This window comes from Mixia osmundae (assembly GCF_000708205.1).
Source record: "Mixia osmundae IAM 14324 unplaced genomic scaffold scaffold_3, whole genome shotgun sequence".
NCBI classification, from domain to species: Eukaryota; Fungi; Basidiomycota; class Mixiomycetes; order Mixiales; family Mixiaceae; genus Mixia; species Mixia osmundae.
The window spans coordinates 223,417-243,355 of record NW_014575561.1 but is presented as its reverse complement, the minus strand read 5'-3'; the positions used below and the strand labels follow the sequence as shown (position 1 = coordinate 243,355).

The window sequence follows — 19,939 nt, the reverse complement described above, 5'->3', positions numbered from 1 at the left end:
CTGAGATGCTCCATGGTACGCTTGCTTTGGGGCTGTCTGAACTTGGAAAGCTGAGATGGCTCAGACGGATACATTTGCCGTCTTTGCAAATACGTATGCTTCGACATCCTGCACTGCGCATGACCAGTATGATGGTCCGACAAGCGTGACGTCGGCCGTCGATCTCTGCTGGCTCGATTATCGTCCACGCCAGCAGATGGGTAAGCTGCTGTCGGACCATTCGATATGATTCTGATGCGAGTCAGATCCCTCTCTCTTGATGGTCGAGCGTTGCTGCAGACGAGCCTTCTGCGTGCATACTGATGCGACTGTATGGCCGTCCTTCATGCGTGAGTACAGTCAGCGTCGTGTTCACTATCTGCGCGTGTCTCACGATTGACAGGCTCGCTTGACGTCATGGACACAACGGCCAGCATCATGTGCGATTCGGCCGAGGCCGCATGCGCACCGTACAAAGGCATGAAGCGAAGCAGAACACGTGTGTCTTACCAGACTCACGGTCTTGACCAGGGATGGTGCCTGAGTGCACGCTGGACACGTCCTTTTGTCAGCTTGAAGCGCGCTGGACACCGTCTGCCGACGAATGATGTGCGAGCATAGAGCGGTGTAGCCTCGTAGATCTTAGATATGGGATTCATGAGTGGCAACGAGTGAGGCGTCAATCCTGCTGATGCTTTGATCTTCCCCGTAGGAAGCGCGCGTCCATCATCGTCGCGGTTGGCACTGTCGAGACGATCGATTCGCCAGCATGTCACAGACTGTAGACCCAACGGCATTCCTCGTACAGCGTCTGTCGGACAAAGCACGCCTACCGACACGTGGATCAGCGCTCGCGGCTGGCTACGATCTCTACAGGTGCCGGCTGAGGCACGCAAAGTCAGACTTGAGCTCATCACGGTATCGTCATGCAGTGCGGAGAGTAAGACCATCCCAGCCAGGGGTAAAGCGCTCATCAACACCGAACTATCGATCGCTGTCCCAGAAGGCACATATGGGCGCGTAGCACCTCGTAGCGGCCTCGGTACATTGATTGCGCATCGCAGCTCTTTCTCTTGTCTGACGATGGTCAGGCAGCTTCAAAGCACATGATAGACACGGGCGCAGGCGTCATCGACGCAGACTATCGTGGCAAGGTCCATGTACTCCTCTTCAACCTGAGCGAGACCGACTTTCAAGGCACGCGTCTTGACTCTTCATTACGCCCCGGCTAAGAGGCCACGCAGTGGCCGAAGGCGATCGCGTTGCGCAACTGATTCTCGAGCGCATCGTAACGCCAGCGGTACTTGAAGTCGAGGCATGTTTCCCGGAATCACTGGGAGCCCAGCTGACATTTCGAGCTGCAGAGTCTGTCAGAGACGGTACGAGGCGCGGGCGGCTTCGGCAGCACCGGCGGCTTTGCAACTACGCTACCCAAGGACACCAAAGCAAGCGCGTCTCACGCATAGACACGCTTCAGCCTGCGGACTTGCAATGAACGCGCAAAGGTTCCGGCGCAGCTATGACCGCTTGCCAGTCCTCTGCATCGTATTGGTAGAGTTGCAGCCCAAAATCGAACACGCCGTCGGCTAGGAGAATGACGTTGGTCTCGACTGAAGTCTCCTCATTCTCTTGCAAGGCTGCTAGATCGAATGTTGTTGGGCCATCGAACAAGACTTGATTAGTGACCTCGCTGTGCGTATCTGCAGACGGTAATAGGACGATGGCCGCTACAGCATTGATCGAGCGGGCACTGCGATTCCTGATGTGGCCTCTGATGCTGATGAATGCGTCCGCCTCGCTCGTGACAGCACAGGCTCGATCTCTGAGCAAAGGTCGATCCGAAGAGAGCCTTAGATCGACGGGCCGCGCAGCAAGCATGTGCAATAACCGATCATCTAGCCCAAGCGCTCGCAAGGATAGTGTGCCCTGCCTCCGCGAGCCAACTTCGCGCCAAGTGGCCGTACAGTCGTCAAGGAAGGCTTGACGTCGCCAGAAGCGCGCTAAAGCGACCTGCTCGGCTCGTGCTTCTAAGGGCGCCTTTGCAACTACAAACTGTCGACCAAGCGGCGAGGGTATCGTCCGCATGAGTGCAGCTTCAGCGATGCGCATCCTCCTGTGCCGCAGTGCAATGCTGGGGTTCTACGCCTTCAGTGGGCAGCGTGGCAAAATCACGCGTGTACTCACCTCGCTGTTGCACCCGGCTCTATCTTTTCTCTGACTCGATCAAAATCGCCTGAGCGGGCGTCAGTCCCGAGCAGGATGTAGAGCTAATGCTCACCATCATGCATGCGGCCAATAGAGATCTCGAAAGGCTTTGAAAACGTATTTCGTACTTCGAAGAGCAAGACGTTATGCTCGTCCACCTCGTCCGCGTTGAGATGCTTGTCAAGAGAGAGATCCACAGACGCACGTCGCCCGCGTAGGGTCAGACTCGATGCTCGGCGGTGAGTCAGCATGGGTTCATCGAGCCGCCGGAGTGGTTTGGCAGTCAAGCGCTCGACTTGCAGCGCCCCAAGTACGGTAATGTCGAAGTCGTACGTGAGCCTGCGCACCCAAGTGGTCGATGGTGCAGCTGCATCCGTCGCCAAATGACCATACTCGAGAGTGATCGACGCAGACGTGCAACCTAGCTTGCCTAGACAGTTGAAGCTGACCGCCCGAGACTCACCAGGTGCGATGCTAAAGTCATCTGCAGAAGAGACCTGCGACAGAACAGGGCTTGCAACGAGATCGCGCTCAATCTCATATACTCGGTCTGGCGTAAGCTCTTGCGTTTGTAGTGCAAGATACGCTGCTGCAGTGTGATTGTCATGGAAGATCGCCTTGAGAAAATTGACCGTTCGTCCGCTCTGGTTGATCAGTGTGAGCGCCACAGTACTAGCTTCGCCTTCAAATGACATGAGCGCGTTATGTCGTATAGAGGACGATTGCAACGCTAGTGTCGGCAACTCTGATACTACCGTCAGAGCCAGAGCAGCCACTTTGCCGGTTACAGGCAGAGATGGCGGTCTAGCATGTGATATGCGAGAGCCTCGCTTTACACGATAGTCCTCGTGCACTTGAGAGTAAGTCGATAGCTGGCGATCGCTGCGATCGAAAGGAAAGGTCTCGTGGCTCGTTCCGACGAGGCGAAAGCGACATCCAGTGAAAACGAGCTCGCCAGTGCTCGTCGGTCGGCCCGAAAGACGTACTGTCGAAACGGACTGAGATGCTAGTGTGGTAGTTATGCTGTAAGGCTCGAAATTTACGTTGCCTGCAGTGACCAGCTGACAATCCTCTATGCTGATTGGAAAGGCGAAAGGATTCTGTAGGACAACTGAGCAAGTGATCAAGTCGCCAACTGCGTAAGGAGGGCGGTTCATTTCTGCCCTGAGGTTGGTCGTGGGGGTGTAGATGAAGTCTGACATGCTCTCCAGTTTGCCAAGCGCAGCTTCCTTGGCCTTGACCGCATGGAGCTGCTTGCGGGCTGGTGTAGCGTCGAGGGACGCGCTGACCACAGGAGCGGGCGGGCCCCAATAAGGTAGAACTTTGTCCGGCTCTGCCTGCGCAGCAGCTAGGACCATCTCCGGGAAGTCCACACTCAGGTTGTATTGCTCGCCGGCGAGCGTACCTGAAAGATGACGCAGAGAAGCGGTGGCGAAGCGGATCATACCCTCTGTGTCACCCAGCAGTCTCGCCGCGTTCACCGCGTCTTTGGCCATCATGACCTGTAACGAAGGCCAGCCCGTCTGTTGAAGAAGAGAAGGCTTGTCGCCAGAGGCTGCGAGAACGGCAAGAACGACGAGAGCGCGCTGAAGACCGGCTGTACCCTGCGCTGCTAGGGAATGAGCAACCGGCGTCCCTGGACTTTGCACGCAGATAGTCGCAGCAAGACAGGCTGCCTCGCAAAGCATGAGAACCTGGCGGCGCAGTCTGCCGTATTGCCCGTACAGCTCAGCAACGCGCATGACGAGCTGGTGTCGTTCTAGCAAGTCTGATCGTACGAGATGAGGGGTGTACGCAAATGCGAGGTGATCAAGTATGGTTTGTTTGAGGGCAGTGTGTGCGAGCGTCGCTGCAGAGGCATGAAGATCACCGCGCGCAAAGACGAGCTCTTGAACTAGACGAGCGTTCCAGCCGCCGGCAAGTACGACGGCATGATTTAGCTCGACCACGCGAAGATGCGCTTCAGCCAGTATGAGCGGGTGAGCAGTCTCATTGGTCAACGCTAGCGGATCGGAAGGGAAGGCATCTTGCGCCGGCGCTGATTTAGCGTAAAGCGTGAGGACTTCTGCCATCTTGTCTGGCATTTCGAGAGAGAGTGTGTCGTGCGCAGAGAAAGGCTTGCTTTGCGGTTTTGTCAGCGCGACGAGGTCTTTGGGCACCGGCATTGGCGGCTATGATCGTGCTAACATCAGCTCGGCTGCCGGGCAAGAAGACAGTCTGGCGCACAGCAGAGATGGTCGAGTGCCATGCTTGCACAATCTGCAGAGCAATGAGGCCTTCGAGAGCAGAGGCGTGCCAGACATGATCCGAGAAATTCTTTGCAAGTACGATGGCGTCGTTGTAACTGTGCGATAGCTCTGCATGAGTATTCATACAGACTCGACAAGGAGAGCGCGCCCACCCTGCCTGGGCTTCGTCCCATCTGCCGGCCATGAGCTTGAGATCTGCTCTGATCTTTGCTAAGCGGCCAGGCAACCGTCTGCTGGTCCTGCCTGCTTGAGGCACAGCAGACATAGATGCAGACGCGTGATCGTTCGATTGATCGGCGAGTGATGTCGGTCTGATGCCGTTGATGCCATTGCTGGAGAGAGACAGATCATGCACTGTTGCCCCTGGCGCCAGGACGGGTGCAGAGCTCGAGCGGAGAGGAGGCCCGCTGGGTAGGCTGGCAGTCGACGATTTTGGACTGTTCTTTGCTCTCAAGCCGAGATGTCCAAATGCATTGAGGGCGGCAGACGAGTGAGAAGCCGTGGGAATCGTATAGCCTACAGGTGATAAGGGTTCAGGCGATATGCTTCGGGCGAGAACATCTCCCGATCGAGCTGAGGAGTCTGTTGGCGTCTCTATGAGCTTGCGATGCTCGAGTTGAGCAGATAAGATGGCAAAGTCGTGCAGACTCGAGCTCGCCATCTCGCTCATCACAGCGCGCAGAGCACTGGCGAGTTCGTCCGGCGCGTCTGGCAAAGCTATCATGCCTTCTGGCAGTTCGGTCGGAGCTCCTTTTCCGACGAGACAGCATCGTGCAGAATCTACATGGGCATATCTTGCTCGCACAGCAAGATGCTCGCTCCTCAGATCGATCGGATCCGACTCTGAAGGGGCAGACGCGATGATGAGGAGGCCCCAGATCTGTCTTGATCGCTGAAAGTCGAGCATGCTACCAGGCTGAGCATGCTCGGTCTGACTGTCGACGTACTCGAAGATCATAGGCTTCGAGGCAGGCGTCGGACCGAAAGGTGAATTAGCAGTGGGAGCGTGTCCGTTGGCTTGCGACTCTGTGAGCGCAACGGGCGTGCCTGATCTGACACGGGGCGCTGCATACCGTCCAGAGGGGAGCTCAGACAAGCTTGCGAGGTCAATGTGAGCGCAATCTGTGCGCAGGACATGCTTGATGCGCTCGATAGACTCGAGCTTGGACGGGTTCAAGTCGAGGATGAGGATCTTGCACCGTGCAGCCTGTCCATAGCTACGGAAGAGCATGTCTCTCGCTCGGCTAGCTAGCCGCTACATGCTCTCATGCTCTGGCCACCGAGGCAGGCCGGTGACACGCTGGGCGCTAGTCACGTGCACAACTCGTCCAACTCGCTTGCCTCTGCCGACTTTGTTGAGCGCCAGGCTGCCCGAGCAGGCTCAGTGCGATGACGAGCAACATGAGCATGTCCAAATGGCCGAGCAAGATGCTCACCGGCTCCCACAAGGACAGAGTCATCTCGCTCGCGTGGTCATGCGACGGCAAGCGGTTAGCATCGGGCTCGAATGACAAGACTGCTCGGATATGGACGCCCGAACGTGATCAGCGAACGTCTACCGCGCTCGTGGGACATGCGAGCGCCGTCAACAAGGTCGCATGGCACCCCGCACACCCAGATATGTTCGTACGAGCGCACTGCTCTGGAGGGCGAGACAAGCTGAAGGACAACGGACAGCGTGGCATCTGTCTCTTCTGATCACTCCGTCAAGATATGGGACATACGGACGGGCAAGGCGAGCCACACTGTCGCCACGCCAGGCATCAACATCAACACGACCTGGTCTCCCGACGGATCCTACCTTGTCGCCGGTGACACGAACGACAATGTCGTCTTTATAGATTCGAGCTCCGGCACGATTGCTCAATCTTACAAGTACAACGTAGAGGCGCGCTCCCACCTGCTGCTCCGGCACGATGATCTGGCTGACCTGCTGATAGGTCAACGAGTTTCTGTTCAATCATGCGGGCGACCTCTTTCTCACTTGCATGGGAGACGGCCGGATAGAGATCAGAGAGTTTCCAGAGATTGAGACTGTCTATCACGACTTTCTCGCTCATCCTGCCAACTGCTTCTCGCTTGACATGGATCCTCGGGGGAGGTCAGTCTTTGAAGCACGAGCACCGCGCGGCTGCTGACCCGACAGGAGCGCTGGCAGATATCTCGCAGTGGGCAGCAACGACTCTCTCGTGTCACTCTGGGAGATGAGGGACTGGATCTGCATACGCACCTTCAACAATCTCGCCTACCCTGTCCGGTCGCTTGGCTTCTCTTCGGATGGAGAGTATCTCGCCTCTGCATCAGAAGAAGCTTTTATAGACATCTCTGCAGTCACGACGGGCGCGTCAGTACACAAGCTCAATGTCGCTGCTGGCGTCAATGCGATCGCTTGGCATCCTTTCAGCAACATCCTGGCGTACGCCTGTGATGACAAAGGGCCCGCCGCACGCTACGGTCCCACACCTTACAGTGGCAATATCGGCGTCTTTGGCATGTAGATCTGAGCGAGCTCGCAAAACATGTCTGTTGTACTATGATGTCACTTGTTGAACAACAACGAACATTGTCTATGCTATGAGGCTCGTCTAGAGATCTTCAGATGACAGTAGAGCGGCTTGCGCAGGAAGCCCTCCCTCGTCGGCAGCTCATCCAGACTCTCATCCTGCAAGTCGATCTCGTATCGGAAGAACAGACTGGCGATGAAGACGAGCAGCTCCAGCCGGGCGACGTTGAGACCGATACAGGCTCGCGGTCCTGTCGAGAAGGGATTGAAGGCTTTCTCCCTTGACTGCTTGACATCTGCCGAGCTGTCCAACCATCGGTCTGGATTATAGGTGAAAGGCTCGGACCAGTATGTCTCGTCATGATGGATCGTGTAGCTCGGAACAGACAGGACGGTGCCAGCTCTGATCGGTACGTCCTTGAACACCACGTGATCCGGCATGATGCGAGGCAAACCGATAGAGCTCGTCGAATGCCGTCGCAAGCCTTCATCGATGCAAGCAGCCAGATAAGGCAAGCGTTTGACTTCATCAAAGGTGAGCACGCCGTCGTCGCTCGCCTTGCCGGCCAGCTCTGTGTCTAGCTCCTGCTGCAGTCGACGCTTGACCTGAGAGTGCCGCGCGATGAAGAACACGATTGCGCAAGAACTGTTGGACGTGGTGTCACTGCCAGCTATGAGCTGGGTCAGCGCCTCCGCTGTCAGCTCATCCTTGCCCATAGGATGCCCCTGCTCGTCTTTGCCTTGCTGCAGTCTCGCGAGTAGATCTTTGCGTTCGCCTGCTCCTTCTCGTAATCGCTGGTTGACGCGACTTCTTGCGATACCGGTCAGGTTCTTGACGCTTGCCAACCCTCTTGCAAACCAAGGATCACAGTACTTCATGTATGGTCGGAGAGGTGGCCAGATTGCCCCCTGGGTGGCAGAGTATTCGCCTCGTTCGTTGAGGATGCGCACTGCTGAGGCAGTGAAAGTATGGCCTTGGTCATCTTCGACGACGGTCCGATCTGCTTCTGCTGCAACCATACCGAATGGTCGTCCGAAAGCCAGATCGCCGATGACGTCAAAGGCAAAGTAGTTGAACCACGGCAAAGCGTCGCATTCCCATCTATCTTTCGCCAATTCGCACTTGATGTCCCACTTAGCGAGGAATGCCTTCAGTGTCGTGGCTATGTACGGCTCGAGCTCGAGGATGGACCGTTGCGAGAACGTATGGGAGATAATCTTGCGCTTGCGAGTGTGATCTACTCGGTTGCGCGTGTTGAACAGTCCTCGGTGGACGGATGCCACGAATGCATCGTAGAACGTCGACTTGAGCGTGCCTGTCGAGTGACCATACACGACCGGTAGCGCATCGGCGTCTGCAATGGACAGCTGATTCGGTGCTATTCTCACCTGCGCGGAGCATGTCAGCAAGCGCCTTGACCATCTGGACTCGTCATGACTCACGATGCGTCCATATCTTTGATGAGCAGCATGGACTGCCCTGTAGCGCTGACCGTGACGAGCATAGTATGCCAGCCAGAATGTGGAGAAGCGAGCTGTGATCGGACCGGGATGCTTGCGCAAGTCGTACGTATCCCAGTAGTAGGGCAGAATGTAGCTTGCCGCCTGATCATCCTCTTAGCCATCAGTATAGCATTGGCGCCGGGTGCAAAGTGAGCCTACGAGCAGCAGAAAGGCATAGAGCAGCATGCGGGTCAAAGCAGCAAGCAGCAGGCTCACTGCCGCACCCAGCATTGCCTCTTGTGATCGCCCGCAACCGAGATCTGGAAAGTTGGAGCCGAGGGCACGATGGAGAAAGTGTGGAGAACGACTCCTCTCGCGCTCAAACAGGCGCGCCTTTGCTTCGCAACGATCGCCCCTGCCAATCTATCCGCGACATGACTCGACAGCGCATCCTCGCGTTTCGGACTGCACAGCTTTCGGCATGTCCTGCCGGTATGGCTATCCTCAGACTGCCTTGTCCTCCTCTCACGACTTTTGAACGTCGCAAGCAAAAGCTCTTTACGATTCCCCTGCAGGCGAGTGGCCGCACTATGAGCACAGCTATTGCTCACTATCTTTCCCGGCAGAATGCTCAAGTCGAGCCTCGTCGTGTTGGCCCTCAGTGCAGTCGCTTTCGCCAGCCCGGCAGTCAAGCTCTGTCATTCGACCACGACGGCGTGCACGCTCGATGAGCAGCGCGTCAGTGAGCGTGGTGTGTTGCTTGCACCCACCGATGCTCAGGCCATCGCCAACTGTCCCGAGAGCTCGCTCGTGCTGGGAATGGTCAAACTTCCGAAATGGGTCGCCAGTGTCGTGCCCCATCTTGGCTTGCCCACCGAGCCCCATGCCTACGACTATGAGCTTGCACGTGAGATTTCGTGATCGATAGGTTCGGGCTGATCTGGTCGAGAACAGGATGGTCACTTCTGGACTGCCATCGATGTTCACTCCCGTGCCATCCAGAGCGTGCTGCCTTTGCCCAACAACATGGTCGATGGCGTCAAAGGTGCGAAGTCGTTCGAGCGCTATTCGAGCAAGCAGAGCTGACGTGGTCGTGCCAGCTCTCAATCTGACGCTCTTCGGCCTTCCCTCTGACAAGCGCAAACCGGTCATCGTCGCGATCGGCCTCGACTTTAGAGCTTGCGAAGCTGCATGATTAGACAATGTAACATGCAGATCTTACAACATGAGGACTCATCAGGTCTCTCCTGCGCGACCGTGTGCTCAAGCCTTTCTTGCCTTCTTGCGACCCGCAGGAGTGCTCGAGGTAGACTTGCGCTTTGCGTCGAGCTCGGCCTGGATGCGCTCAAACTCTTCGTCCGTCGGCATGGCTTCCGCCTGAGCTTTCTTGCCCGGTTTGCCTTTCTTGCCTTTTGCGTCCACAGAGCCGTACTTGGACTCGATGCTCGCCAGCATATCGTCGTACCGCTTCGTGCCCCGCTGTTGTATCAGCGCTCTCAGTGCATCCTCGCCGCTAGCTTCGTTTTCTTTGTCATCGTCCGCACGCGCCTTGTTTGAGCCTTTCTTGCCCTTGGACTTGAAAAGCGTCTCGTGTACGCCGAGTTCTCTGGCCATCTCTTCCGCTTCGACAGCTTCTGCACGAGCAGACCTGCGAAGCTTGTCCCTCGCCTTGGTGTCTTTGAGTGCTTTCTTCCACGCCGGCAAGCTGATCAAGCTCTTTGACTTGATGCCGGCGTTGATGGCGTCGATGAAGCGTTCCTCGTCTGCGAGGATGTTGCAGCCCATGATATGATCAAAGATATATTCGAGCGAGCCTGCGCCATCAGTGTAAGCCTGATAGAGATCAGCGCGCTCTTCGTCAGAATCTATGACACCGCGGTGCTCTGTCAGCATTCGACAGTCAGACCAGAAGCGGATCGTACCTCTGTACTGCTGCATGAACTCCTCAATCTTTGCTGAAGTGACTTTCTCTTCGTAGAGTTCCTTGAAGTAGTCTGTCCAAGCCGCGCCATCATCGCCCTTGTCGTCCCAGAAACTCGTGTCTGTTCTGCCCGTCTTGTCGAATTTTGTCCGCCTCTTCTCATCGCTCAGGACGGCATATGCGTATCCTACACGCTGGAATGCTACTGTAGCCGCTTCTTGGGTCTCGGCAGAGGCATCCTTGGCAATCTTGTCTGGATGGTACCGTAGAGCAAGCCGTCGGTAGGCCTTCCTGATCTCTTCGACGGTCGCGTTGGGTGAGCTCAATTCGAGCGCGCCATATAGATCTGGATCTTCGCTTCCGAAGATCTTGACCGCCGGATCTTCCTCCATGTCGGTCCGAAAGACGGGAGGAATGCGTCGAATCCGAGGGCGTTCAAGGCAGGTCAGACTTGTTGCGGTCATTGGACGCGTCGATCGAGTCAGTAAATGCAGGACGATCTGTCCTCCCACACCTGCCCAGCTGTGAATCAAGGCCTCAATCAAGCTGTCGCTATCAAGCAGGGGCACACGCTCTCGAGACGACCTCAAAGTCACAACACGCGGCGAACATCACAGGTCAAGCTTCTGGATCCATCCCTTAGGCCGACATGGCTGGCGGTCATGGCGGGAAACGCAAGGGCGCCGGGCGTAAGACGAAGGAGGAGCATGAGCGGCTGGCGGCAGAGAAGTTGGAGAAGGCACGCCTTGCTGAGGAGCGCGAACAGGAAGCAGAAGCGCGCCGTCTGGCAGGCATGGAGGTCGACGACATCCCTCGCTACTTCGCGGCCACTCGTCCTCGGTCTGCCTACTCGGACATACCTACCGCAGGGCCGTCGCATGAGTCCAACAACGTCTTCCTGTCGCCTACACAGAGCATTCCAGTCAGTCCAGCTGGCCCGGTGAGAGGGACATCGATGAGGATGGACTTTCAGTCCGACAGCCATGCACTCGCACGGTCGCCTGACATCTCTGTCGATCCTTCTGCCGAGCAAGGTCAGTTTGACATTGCTACTGGCTCGGAAGCGACAGGCAACGCTGTGGCTGGTCCCTCGATGCGCAAAGAGGACAGCGAAGAGAAGGAGGACGGCATCCACATCGATGGCGACGCACTCGACGCGGCGGGGCTGCCCAAATCTGCACGAACAGCGATCCAGCAGCGCACTGCTGCCATCATCATCAAGCTCAAAGCACAGATGGCCGCCAACAAGGAGCCCGAATGCTATTCCCGCGGTACATGGTACATCGAACCGCCCGCGCCCGCCTTTGCCATCGCAGAGGCTTTCGCCAACGGAGACACCACAGTCAGTCCCATCCTATTCGGCCAGAAGCGGTGTTTTGTCTGGCATCCCGCTCTGCTCTTGTCCGACCACAGCGCGCTCAGATGCGAGTGCGGCAACCTGCTGACCTCTCATGGTGGGACAATCACTTTGTATGTCTACCCCAAGCGCTGACAGCCGGATCACAGGGTGGGGCAATGGACGGACAGTGCACACCTTTGATGATATAGAAATCTTGATTGGATATCGTTACCAGTGCGCTGGCCACTTTACAGAGACTCCCGAAGGCGGTCGCAAAGCCAAGAAGACTTTCAACAGCTACGACCGCTTCATTTTGGATCAGCTCCCTCGCTGGCTCTCCGCAGAATTTCCTTACGTCCTCACTGGTCATTCCGGCGTCGACAGGCGACTGCCCCAGATGATGCGCACCTTGCCCACCAAAGGCGCAGGCACTTATGCTTTCGCAAAGCATGTCGAGGATTCCAAGAATGCTCGCCGTGATCACGCTCGCTACGCATACTTATCCGCACTCACTGATGCTGCCTCGTCGAGGAACACCTATCCCGCCGAGAACTTGTGGAGGGATCCTGCCTACGGTTTGCTCCTGCCGTCGGGCTCATACCTCACAGAGGTCAGCAAGGCGGCTCAAGATCTCGATCACATCTATCGGGCCCGTGCCAGTGCGCTCGAACAGGTCAGCTTTGGCATGGGAGCGGTGATGCAGCCTCCTCAGCAAGGTCGCGCTCCGCAAGAGGCTTCCAACGATCCAGAACAGAGCACAAGCAAAGCGCACAACCGAATTCTGTCGGCCTCAATTGATCCAACCCTGCAGGATCAAGCACGCGCGAGCGATAACACGCTCAATGTGCAGCAAATCGCAGTTGCTGCAACCAACGCCGCAGCTGCTCTGCAGAGCCAACACGACGCAAAGGATATCAGAGTCAGCGTCGCTGTCAGTACTGGAGCTCAAAGCGGTCCTGGCACACAAATCATCGAAGAGCCTTCTACGACTCAGATGCATGCAGACGGTGAGCCTGTCGACAGCACGCAGCTGGCCCATACGCCGCCAGAGCCGGAGCACTCGGGCGCTACGTCCGCAACTCCAGAGCCTTTGGCGCTCGACGATGCAACGGATCAGCCAACAGCATCTGGCTCAGGACCTGCAGCTTCCTTCCCGCGCCCTGCAGACGTTCCTGCTAGTGTGCCGGTGCGCCGCAGCTTGCTCGTGAGAAATGCAGCACAAGCTGACATGGGAGCAGTTCAAATGCGATAAGACAGCAGAATGTGCGGTCCCTTACTGTCAGTATGCCCGGCATTGTCGCCAACCTGGCTGCGGACGCCATGACTGCAAGGGCAGCATCAATGCGTCCAAATGCGGTGAAGCATTGCTGAGGAGTAAGCCTTATGATGCTGCAAAGGAGAAAGCCAGACGAGAGGCCAACAAGCTTCGCGACGCCTCTGCGGACGCGCCATCCGCTAAGCGACAAAAGCTGCTCTACCAGTCCGAGGTCTAGGATCTGTCAGCTTGTGACGTGTTGCCATATTTCCGTGGCTCTTCACGTGTGCGGCGCGCGTCTTCAGCTGCTTCGCTAGCTTCGCTGAGTCGAGATGAACGAGCCGCCGCCCTTGAAGCAGGAGCTGGACAGAGCTCTGACGGAATGTGGCTATGCTATCATGGCATGGAACATGCTGCCGAGCGGGATTGAAGAGGCAGAGGCTGAAGTGGAGCTGATCGACGAGGGAGCTGCCAAAGTGCTCATTCGCCTGTCCTTGCGGGGCTACGAGGTATGCTATAAGTCACAGAAGCCTCAGGAGCGCTTGGGTTGAGCTTGTTCGGCAGTGCGACCAGCCTGTCGCGCACGCAGAGACGCTCGATGATCTGCTCAAGGCGATCAGCCCAGGCTTTGCTCATCGTTCCCATCTGCTACTCTCAAGCAAGCTAGAGGATCTTGCACGAGCCCGATGGCAATGAGATCACAACAACAACAACAGCAGCAGTATCACTTCGATGAGAGCACGCTGCTGGCCAGCTCTTCGATGCCAGTTGGTTTCCATTCGCCTTCCTTTGAGTGAGCAAAGACGACATCGTCATAGACGTAAACCGTCGTGCCTGCCTTGCCGTCGACGGAGGCAGAAACCCTGAAGAGCTGTTGACCAGTCTTCTCGTGTGACCTGCCAGTGGGAACCATGACAAGGTCTTTTGAGGCGAGGAAGTCTTCGAGCACTTCTCTGAAGGTAATTTCCTCCGCCATGGCAGATTGCGTTTTGACTGCTGATGCTTTGGCTGCCTTTTCAGCTTGCACGCTGTCTCTTCGAGATGGCAGAGGCCGCGTGTCAGGTCGTTGTAGCCTGCATTGCGGGGTATCAGCACCATGCAAGCAATGCCTTGAAATGACTGACTTGTAAGGCGCATCTTCTCCCAGAGCCAGCGCTTTGTTCATGAGATCGACTCCACGAGCAAACCCTGAGCTGACGCGACGCAGCGAGGTGACTTCGTTCGAAAAGTAGCTCGCCTTCCACCACTTGAACCAGCTCGCAACCTCGTCAAAGTTGACCTTATCGTGCGTGAGCCAAACAAACAAAGCATCGAGCCATTTGGGGAAAAACTCGGCTTCCAGGATCTGAGCGAGCATCGAAGAGCGCAAGAGCTTCTGCCATGCCATGACGCGGTCAAGAGGCACGAGGTCTTGTTTGCCTGGGTTGATCCTGAACGAGTCGCGTAGAGAGGCGGAGAGGCGAGGCACGACATGCTTGAGGAGCAAGGTGTCCCATTCATCCTTGCTGAGGATCTCTTGCCAGATGGAAAGACCTGCAGGGACTTTGTCGCGCGGCTTCCAGCTTTTGAGCCATTGTGCAACTTGCCGCTTGGCCTCGACAAGCAGGTCGCCCATGCGATCGTCACCCTGCTCAAGCCAGGGCAGCAACATATCATGTAGGCTGACGGAGCTGCTCGGGGTCCAGTCGTGTACCGCTTTTGAAAGCTTGGGCAGGATGAGCTGCTCAAGAACGTTGCCTTTGATGAATTCTGGCAGGACGGCCTGCCAGGTCAGATAGAACGAAGCGGCAGGCCCAGCGTCTTGAGGTTGCCAGTGATTGTTGATCGCGGAACGAACTTTGGGAAGCCACAGAGTCCAGATCAAAGTCTCGTATGCAGTCATTGTGCGAGCGTCACCTTGCGCGTCAGTGACTGAATGAGCATCGACACCAAGCAGACTCCGCCACCGTTTGAGCTCAGCGATGCCCAGAACCGGCTGCACTAGTGGCTCCCATTCTGACCACGCGATACGCAAGAGAGGTGCCAGCGCGCCAACCACGAGCTCGTCGAGTCGATATTCGGAAAGTTCCGCGTGATAGCCGCCTGCAAGTCGTTCGAATGCGTCCGCAAAGAGATCTGCGCGTTCAGCAAGGGTCTGTCGATCTTGCGTCGCCGTTTTCGAGATCGTCTCAACCTCGCTGACAATCTCAAGGATCTGCTGTAGCCGGCTGACCCTCTTTGCCTCCGAGTCGGCAGCTTCTCGTGCCTTCGTAGCTTCTCTGAGGTTCCATTTGCGCTGCTGATCGACATTGAGGGCTTCACGAGCCAAATGATCTAGTTCGCTCTTGTTTGTCTCAATGATCAGTCGGAGATTATGTCGCAGCTCAGGCAAGCGAGTGGTATCCGCTGTTGGCACAGGTACATCCATCGAGAGAGAAGAGAGGGAAGGAAGGGCATTGCCGCTCAGGTCGACAATTTGGCCGATGCCTGTGTCTTGCTCCGACTGACCTGCCGATTTCAGTATCTCGTCATAGGTGCGATGCTCGATCCTGTTCTTCTTCGATCGCTGCGGCTTCTTCCAGGCTTCTGCCCTGTCTGCAGCTTTGGGTGCAGCGGTAATTGTCGCAGCCTTGCGTGATCTTGCATGCTTTCTAGAGGTCGGCGAATTCTCCTCGTCCGAGACGGCTTCACCTCGCCGTCTGGCCTCGTCTTTTGACTGCTTAGTGCGCTCGCTGAAGCCGTCGAAAGAGATGCCCATCTTCTCGGGTCGCTTCTTGACCTCGATGGGAGTAATGATGCCCGCGCCACTCTGCCCCAATCCAGAACCATTAGACCAGCCCATCCGCTGAAGGAGCTTGAAGCCGATGCCGCCTTGGTTTTCGAGCTGCGCAAAATGCTTCTGCTCCTCTCTGGAAACGAAAGACGGCTTGGATATCGTAGGGTTCGAGCTCGGCTGCGCCCCCAGGAAGGAACGTCGCTGCCGCTGAGCGTCGTCAGTCTTGCCAAAGGAGAAGGGCACTCCACTCGCAAGCGATGGCGGTGGCGCGAAGCCTGGCCTGGCTGCGCCTATGCCCGCCATGCTCCTGATCTGATCAGGCTGTTCATCTTCGTCTCCTCCCTCGCGTACGCGTTCTACCTTGGCCTCTTCCTCGCTGGTGTCTGCATCGTCCATGTCACTACCAGACTCTGGCGTGGCTGTACGATCTGCGAGGGTTGCCGGCTCTACAATGGCAGGCGCGAGATTGTCGAGGATTTGAATTTCGGCATCACGCTCGAGCCGTGAAGCGATGGCAGCGTCGGCTTCTTCGAGCGGACGGTTGGCGTGCGAGTCTGTCGCTGCAACAAACGCTTGGGGTCTGCTCATCGTGCATGATCAGTCAAACTCCATTGCAAGCTCTGCGAAGTGAGACGTACTTCCTGAGCTTGCGCGTGGAGGCGGCATTGGAAGGCCTCTGATAAGCGTCATCGTCGAGAAACGAACCATAGAGTGCCTCTGCTTGGGCTGCCTGGCGAGATTGACGCTTCCGCTTGCCAGTCGTACGACGGTACTCTGCCAACGCCTCGGCGTCATCTCTGTCGACGCTTTGACCCAAGTCATCATCGTCGTCGACCAGCTCATCCGAGGCGGACGAAGTGTCCGGATCATCGTCGTCAATTGTCGCTCGCTTGCCACGACGAGCCATGCCAGGCCGTCGAAGGTCGAAAGCCGTGACGATGTCGTTGAAGGTTCGGATCTGATCAAATGACGATCTTACGTTGGTGCCCCCGCTCAGCGAAGCCAATCCGCGCTGAACTCTTGAGATCATCGACCACCATTCTCTGGCGGCCGCGTGAGCAGACGAGTACCAGATCGGCAGTGTAGCAGTACTTCATATGACAGTAGAGCTACGTGCCTCAGTGTGACACGGCGGGCGCGCCCATAGTCTGCCCAATTGGTCGTCTCAGCTTGCTCACATTGGCATGGTCAACGAGCAAGATGTTAGTGGCCAACCTGTGCCATCACAGGCGCGCAAGCAGGGTCTCGATCCAGGTCAGGCACCCATCGTCCATCCCAAAGGCTTGACACACTATTTGGACCGATACTCGAGCAAGTGGTCGGCGTACGATGCCTTTACAAGTGCAGATAATGGTCTCAGTCCATTGAGTGAGAGCTACCGTCTGCCCCTATACATGACCTGACAGCCATGTCAGGCTACGAGTTCTCGCCCTATGTGGCGCCCGCTGTGAACCTGACCGCTCCTGCGTCGGCGGACATGACACGATCAAGGATCGCGCGCCCAAGCTATGTGACCAGAGCGAGCGATTCGTCATGTAGCTCGTCTACAAGCAAGCTCGGTGACGCCCCTCCCAGCGATGTCGGGTCGATACAAACGATCTTCTGGGATGGTGGCGGCGCGCAACAATCGCTTGAGCCTGCTACCATCTACGATGGCCCAGGCAAGGTCTTTGTCCCCCCGCCCAAGCATCTAGATGAGGTGACGCTCCGCTCGCACGTCGAGACTCGAGGTCACCGTGGTCTTCATTCCGACGAGAGCTTACCCATACCGCCTGCGGTCACACTGCAAACAAGTAACGCCTTCAAGCCCAACATGCGCGGATTGGGCCAGTACGACAAGAAGACCGGACTCAAGTCGACCAACATGCAGGCCCTCACGCCTCCTCGACTCCGAAGCCGCTGGTACATGGAGCCTGTCAAGTTCGTCCGAGGCAAGAAGCAGGATCTCATCTCGAAGGATAAAACGAGCAAATCCATACTCAAGCTGCCTATGCACAGAGCAGAGGCATCGCAGGCAGTCAATTCGTTGACGAGCGCATTGAAGGGTACCACACTCGCTGGCGGTAGGCCAGATGAGCCGGACGATGAGGAGGATGTCATTCTCGTGTCCGTGCCGCCGCCTGACAATCGCCTTTCTACGCCTGTCCGTTTCTGCTCGCCCTCGCCCTTTATCTTTGGCGGCGCGGTAGCCATACACTCCTTTGCACCTGTTCTATCGCCAGAGATCACCCATTTGAGCCCCATCGCCACGCCTGATAAGGCCATGTTGTCGAGGACGGCAGGCAAAGCGAGCACGTCTGCGCAGAGTTACAGAAATATCGATCCAGCAGACTCAGAAGATGATGAGGAGGATGATCAGATGCAGGGTGAAAAGGACAATGACAGCGACAGGGATGACGATGACTTTGACGATGGGGCGCTCAGACCTGTGGATGGCGCCGGTTCGGACAGCGAGTCTCACGGATCTGACGATGCCTTTGGCGGAGCGTACTACCCGGGCGGCTATGTGCTCACTCCGCAGGAACGCAGAAAGGGGTCCACTATTCTGGGCAAACATGCACCCAAGCTAGACAGCGACAATGTTGGGTACGGCCTCCTCGAGAAGATGGGATGGAAGCAGGGCGACCATCTTGGCAGGACTGAAGGGGCGAGCGCAGACATTGTTGCAGTCAAGATCAAAGTGTGCAAGAGCGGCATCGGCAGATAGAGCTGTGCACGACTTCATAGCAGTAGCAGCTGTGCATCTTAGATTGTTGTCGACAAGAGCAAAGCAAGCACTTCCTCACTCGTCACAGCGGCAGGTCTACAGATTCGCGATGTGCCCATTCTTCCGCTGGCGCAAGGCCATGCAATGCGACAGGTATCATCCCCGTGATGCGAGCACTTCTATAGCCCGGCTAGCATAGATTGCCTCAATGGCTCTTTCGTCTGTTCCAGTGCGGCGTCTTTTCGACGCAGGATGAGACGGTATGGCTCGGGCCATGCACCCTTATACAGCCGAGAAGTCGATCGTGCTGTGAAGTTGGGCACGGCTCCATCGATCCAGATGATCTGTAGACTGGGTGATGAACACATTCCATGAAGCCGGCAGTGAACCTCCTTGTCAAGGGCTGTCACGCGATCGCCGTTCTTCAAGTCTGCGCCAATCGCAGAGGGCAAATAGATCCGATGAACGCGGAATGTCTCAGACAATGGTCTCATCGACTGTGATGGATCGAAGAAGAGGGAGTGCCGACTGCATAAGCTAGCTAACGAAGTGGGCCTGTACTCAATGGTGCTGGGACGCCTCTCTGCAGCTCAGACTGATAGCTCGTACATTCGCCCTCGGCCCTTGGCTAAGTCTTGCAGGGGTTTCGTCATATCGGCACAGCCGGCAGCCCTTGTATTCTGCTCGTCTTTCAGGCCGCTTCGACTCAAAACATTATGACAGACATGTAGCACGCAGTCCTGCGGCTCACCAGACTGAGCGTACTTGCTTCCGGGCTTGATGCCAAGCCGCAGCCGCTGTGCTGTTGCTTGTTGCACATGAACGGGATATGGCGAATGAGTTCCTCGGGCAGGCTGAGGAATGACGCTATTTGTGTAGCAAGCTGTGTCTGAGAAGGGTCATGGAGTGGTGGCCTGCTGGCTTCTGCGCGCGGCATCGACCAGAGGGAGAGGATTAATTCGCTACAGCGAGCAAATCGGCGCGTTGACGTCGTTGACAGCGTCCGGCCAAGACAGGATGCCCGCGGTCACGCCATTCTCTGTGGCTCATCGTCGCTACATTCAAGTACGAAGATCGCTCTGAGCAGTGGTCAGCCAGGCTGACCCTGCGACACAGCTGCTCTACCGGAAAGCGCTCAAGCATTCGCTGAATTGGTATATCAGGCGGGATGCCTGGCGACAGCGGTCCATCGAGATCAGAGCAGCGTTCGAGAGCAACAGACATGTGAAGGACCCTCGAGCGATTGCTGTACTCCTCGCAGACGCGGAGAAGCAAGTGGCCGAGCTAGAACATCCTGATCCCATTCGACGTAGGTTTGCTGCTGTCGGCTTGCAGATGCCGCTAACGCAGGGGCCTGTGCTCGACAGCTCCCATGCTTGCGGAAGGTACAAAGTGGTACGGTCATCTGGCTAGGCTATTCCCACGCATGGCTGACACGCTGCCGACAGGGAACGCAACATACCCGTGAGCAAAGCGACAGCAGCCTGCTTGCACACAACTGACTTGTGACCCATCTCAACAGCCCAAGATGTTCAGCGCGGCAGAGAAGAAGGAGGCGCTAGACGCCTTCTTGCACCACTGAA

General features: G+C 56.7%; 11 protein-coding genes across 11 annotated transcripts; 7 read left to right on the top strand and 4 right to left on the bottom strand.

Annotated features, from left to right (window-relative positions):
• Positions 1-325: 325 nt before the first annotated feature.
• L969DRAFT_93109 (uncharacterized protein) lies at positions 326-1,445 on the top strand (the record flags this gene model as incomplete). The annotated part of the gene is made up of 7 exons (XM_014713708.1): positions 326-329; positions 383-546; positions 692-855; positions 912-1,021; positions 1,075-1,176; positions 1,224-1,294; positions 1,344-1,445. 7 exons carry the CDS (start codon positions 326-328, stop codon positions 1,443-1,445), a joined length of 717 nt encoding a protein of 238 aa, XP_014569194.1.
• L969DRAFT_339417 (uncharacterized protein) lies at positions 1,203-5,847 on the bottom strand. The gene is made up of 5 exons (XM_014713707.1): positions 4,586-5,847; positions 4,411-4,528; positions 2,258-4,355; positions 2,164-2,212; positions 1,203-2,110 (listed from the first exon to the last, which is right to left on the bottom strand). Exons 1-5 carry the CDS (start codon positions 5,662-5,664, stop codon positions 1,453-1,455), a joined length of 4,002 nt encoding a protein of 1,333 aa, XP_014569193.1. The 5' UTR covers positions 5,665-5,847; the 3' UTR covers positions 1,203-1,452.
• Positions 5,759-7,182, top strand: L969DRAFT_85743 (uncharacterized protein). Its single transcript, XM_014713706.1, has 4 exons — positions 5,759-6,055; positions 6,111-6,321; positions 6,374-6,534; positions 6,592-7,182. Exons 1-4 carry the CDS (start codon positions 5,835-5,837, stop codon positions 6,929-6,931), a joined length of 933 nt encoding a protein of 310 aa, XP_014569192.1. The 5' UTR covers positions 5,759-5,834; the 3' UTR covers positions 6,932-7,182.
• L969DRAFT_46843 (uncharacterized protein) lies at positions 7,006-8,670 on the bottom strand (the record flags this gene model as incomplete). The annotated part of the gene is made up of 3 exons (XM_014713705.1): positions 7,006-8,325; positions 8,380-8,541; positions 8,599-8,670. 3 exons carry the CDS (start codon positions 8,668-8,670, stop codon positions 7,006-7,008), a joined length of 1,554 nt encoding a protein of 517 aa, XP_014569191.1.
• Positions 8,671-8,746: 76 nt separating this feature from the next.
• L969DRAFT_85742 (uncharacterized protein) lies at positions 8,747-9,611 on the top strand. The gene is made up of 4 exons (XM_014713704.1): positions 8,747-8,948; positions 9,000-9,282; positions 9,334-9,424; positions 9,480-9,611. The coding sequence occupies exons 2-4, from the start codon at positions 9,007-9,009 to the stop codon at positions 9,572-9,574; spliced, it is 462 nt and encodes a 153-aa protein (XP_014569190.1). The 5' UTR covers positions 8,747-8,948; positions 9,000-9,006; the 3' UTR covers positions 9,575-9,611.
• A 31-nt stretch (positions 9,612-9,642) lies between these two features.
• L969DRAFT_46503 (uncharacterized protein) lies at positions 9,643-10,692 on the bottom strand (the record flags this gene model as incomplete). Its single annotated transcript, XM_014713703.1, has 2 exons — positions 9,643-10,244; positions 10,302-10,692. 2 exons carry the CDS (start codon positions 10,690-10,692, stop codon positions 9,643-9,645), a joined length of 993 nt encoding a protein of 330 aa, XP_014569189.1.
• Positions 10,693-10,820: 128 nt separating this feature from the next.
• Positions 10,821-13,132, top strand: L969DRAFT_98403 (uncharacterized protein; the record flags this gene model as incomplete). Its single annotated transcript, XM_014713702.1, has 3 exons — positions 10,821-11,754; positions 11,807-12,825; positions 12,857-13,132. Exons 1-3 carry the CDS (start codon positions 10,950-10,952, stop codon positions 13,130-13,132), a joined length of 2,100 nt encoding a protein of 699 aa, XP_014569188.1. The 5' UTR covers positions 10,821-10,949.
• A 61-nt stretch (positions 13,133-13,193) lies between these two features.
• Positions 13,194-16,556, bottom strand: L969DRAFT_616734 (uncharacterized protein; the record flags this gene model as incomplete). The annotated part of the gene is made up of 3 exons (XM_014713701.1): positions 13,194-13,967; positions 14,019-16,229; positions 16,288-16,556. 3 exons carry the CDS (start codon positions 16,554-16,556, stop codon positions 13,619-13,621), a joined length of 2,829 nt encoding a protein of 942 aa, XP_014569187.1. The 3' UTR covers positions 13,194-13,618.
• L969DRAFT_15911 (uncharacterized protein) lies at positions 13,227-13,590 on the top strand (the record flags this gene model as incomplete). Its single annotated transcript, XM_014713523.1, has 2 exons — positions 13,227-13,403; positions 13,459-13,590. The coding sequence occupies 2 exons, from the start codon at positions 13,227-13,229 to the stop codon at positions 13,588-13,590; spliced, it is 309 nt and encodes a 102-aa protein (XP_014569009.1).
• Positions 16,557-16,716: 160 nt separating the features above from the next.
• Positions 16,717-18,448, top strand: L969DRAFT_85737 (uncharacterized protein). The gene is made up of 2 exons (XM_014713700.1): positions 16,717-17,017; positions 17,065-18,448. Exons 1-2 carry the CDS (start codon positions 16,834-16,836, stop codon positions 18,354-18,356), a joined length of 1,476 nt encoding a protein of 491 aa, XP_014569186.1. The 5' UTR covers positions 16,717-16,833; the 3' UTR covers positions 18,357-18,448.
• A 925-nt stretch (positions 18,449-19,373) lies between these two features.
• Positions 19,374-19,938, top strand: L969DRAFT_15908 (uncharacterized protein; the record flags this gene model as incomplete). Its single annotated transcript, XM_014713522.1, has 5 exons — positions 19,374-19,421; positions 19,473-19,665; positions 19,724-19,751; positions 19,805-19,820; positions 19,879-19,938. The coding sequence occupies 5 exons, from the start codon at positions 19,374-19,376 to the stop codon at positions 19,936-19,938; spliced, it is 345 nt and encodes a 114-aa protein (XP_014569008.1).
• Position 19,939: the final 1 nt, after the last annotated feature.

Bases quoted from the DNA above. Each gene is read 5' to 3' on its own strand.
- L969DRAFT_85743 (XM_014713706.1), top strand. From the start codon at position 5,835: ATGAGCATGTCCAAATGGCCGAGCAAGATGCTCACCGGCTCCCACAAG. The intron at 6,322-6,373 runs GCGCGCTCCCAC...ACCTGCTGATAG, and splicing joins CTTACAAGTACAACGTAGAG to GTCAACGAGTTTCTGTTCAA. The intron at 6,535-6,591 runs GTCAGTCTTTGA...GAGCGCTGGCAG, and splicing joins GACATGGATCCTCGGGGGAG to ATATCTCGCAGTGGGCAGCA.
- L969DRAFT_85737 (XM_014713700.1), top strand. From the start codon at position 16,834: ATGGTCAACGAGCAAGATGTTAGTGGCCAACCTGTGCCATCACAGGCG. The intron at 17,018-17,064 runs GTGAGAGCTACC...CAGCCATGTCAG, and splicing joins TAATGGTCTCAGTCCATTGA to GCTACGAGTTCTCGCCCTAT.
- L969DRAFT_339417 (XM_014713707.1), bottom strand. From the start codon at position 5,664: ATGCTCTTCCGTAGCTATGGACAGGCTGCACGGTGCAAGATCCTCATC. The intron at 4,529-4,585 runs GTGGGCGCGCTC...GCTATCGCACAG, and splicing joins TGGGACGAAGCCCAGGCAGG to TTACAACGACGCCATCGTAC. The intron at 2,111-2,163 runs GTGAGTACACGC...GTAGAACCCCAG, and splicing joins GAGCCGGGTGCAACAGCGAG to CATTGCACTGCGGCACAGGA.
- L969DRAFT_85742 (XM_014713704.1), top strand. From the start codon at position 9,007: ATGCTCAAGTCGAGCCTCGTCGTGTTGGCCCTCAGTGCAGTCGCTTTC. The intron at 9,283-9,333 runs GCACGTGAGATT...GGTCGAGAACAG, and splicing joins ATGCCTACGACTATGAGCTT to GATGGTCACTTCTGGACTGC. The intron at 9,425-9,479 runs GTGCGAAGTCGT...TGGTCGTGCCAG, and splicing joins CATGGTCGATGGCGTCAAAG to CTCTCAATCTGACGCTCTTC.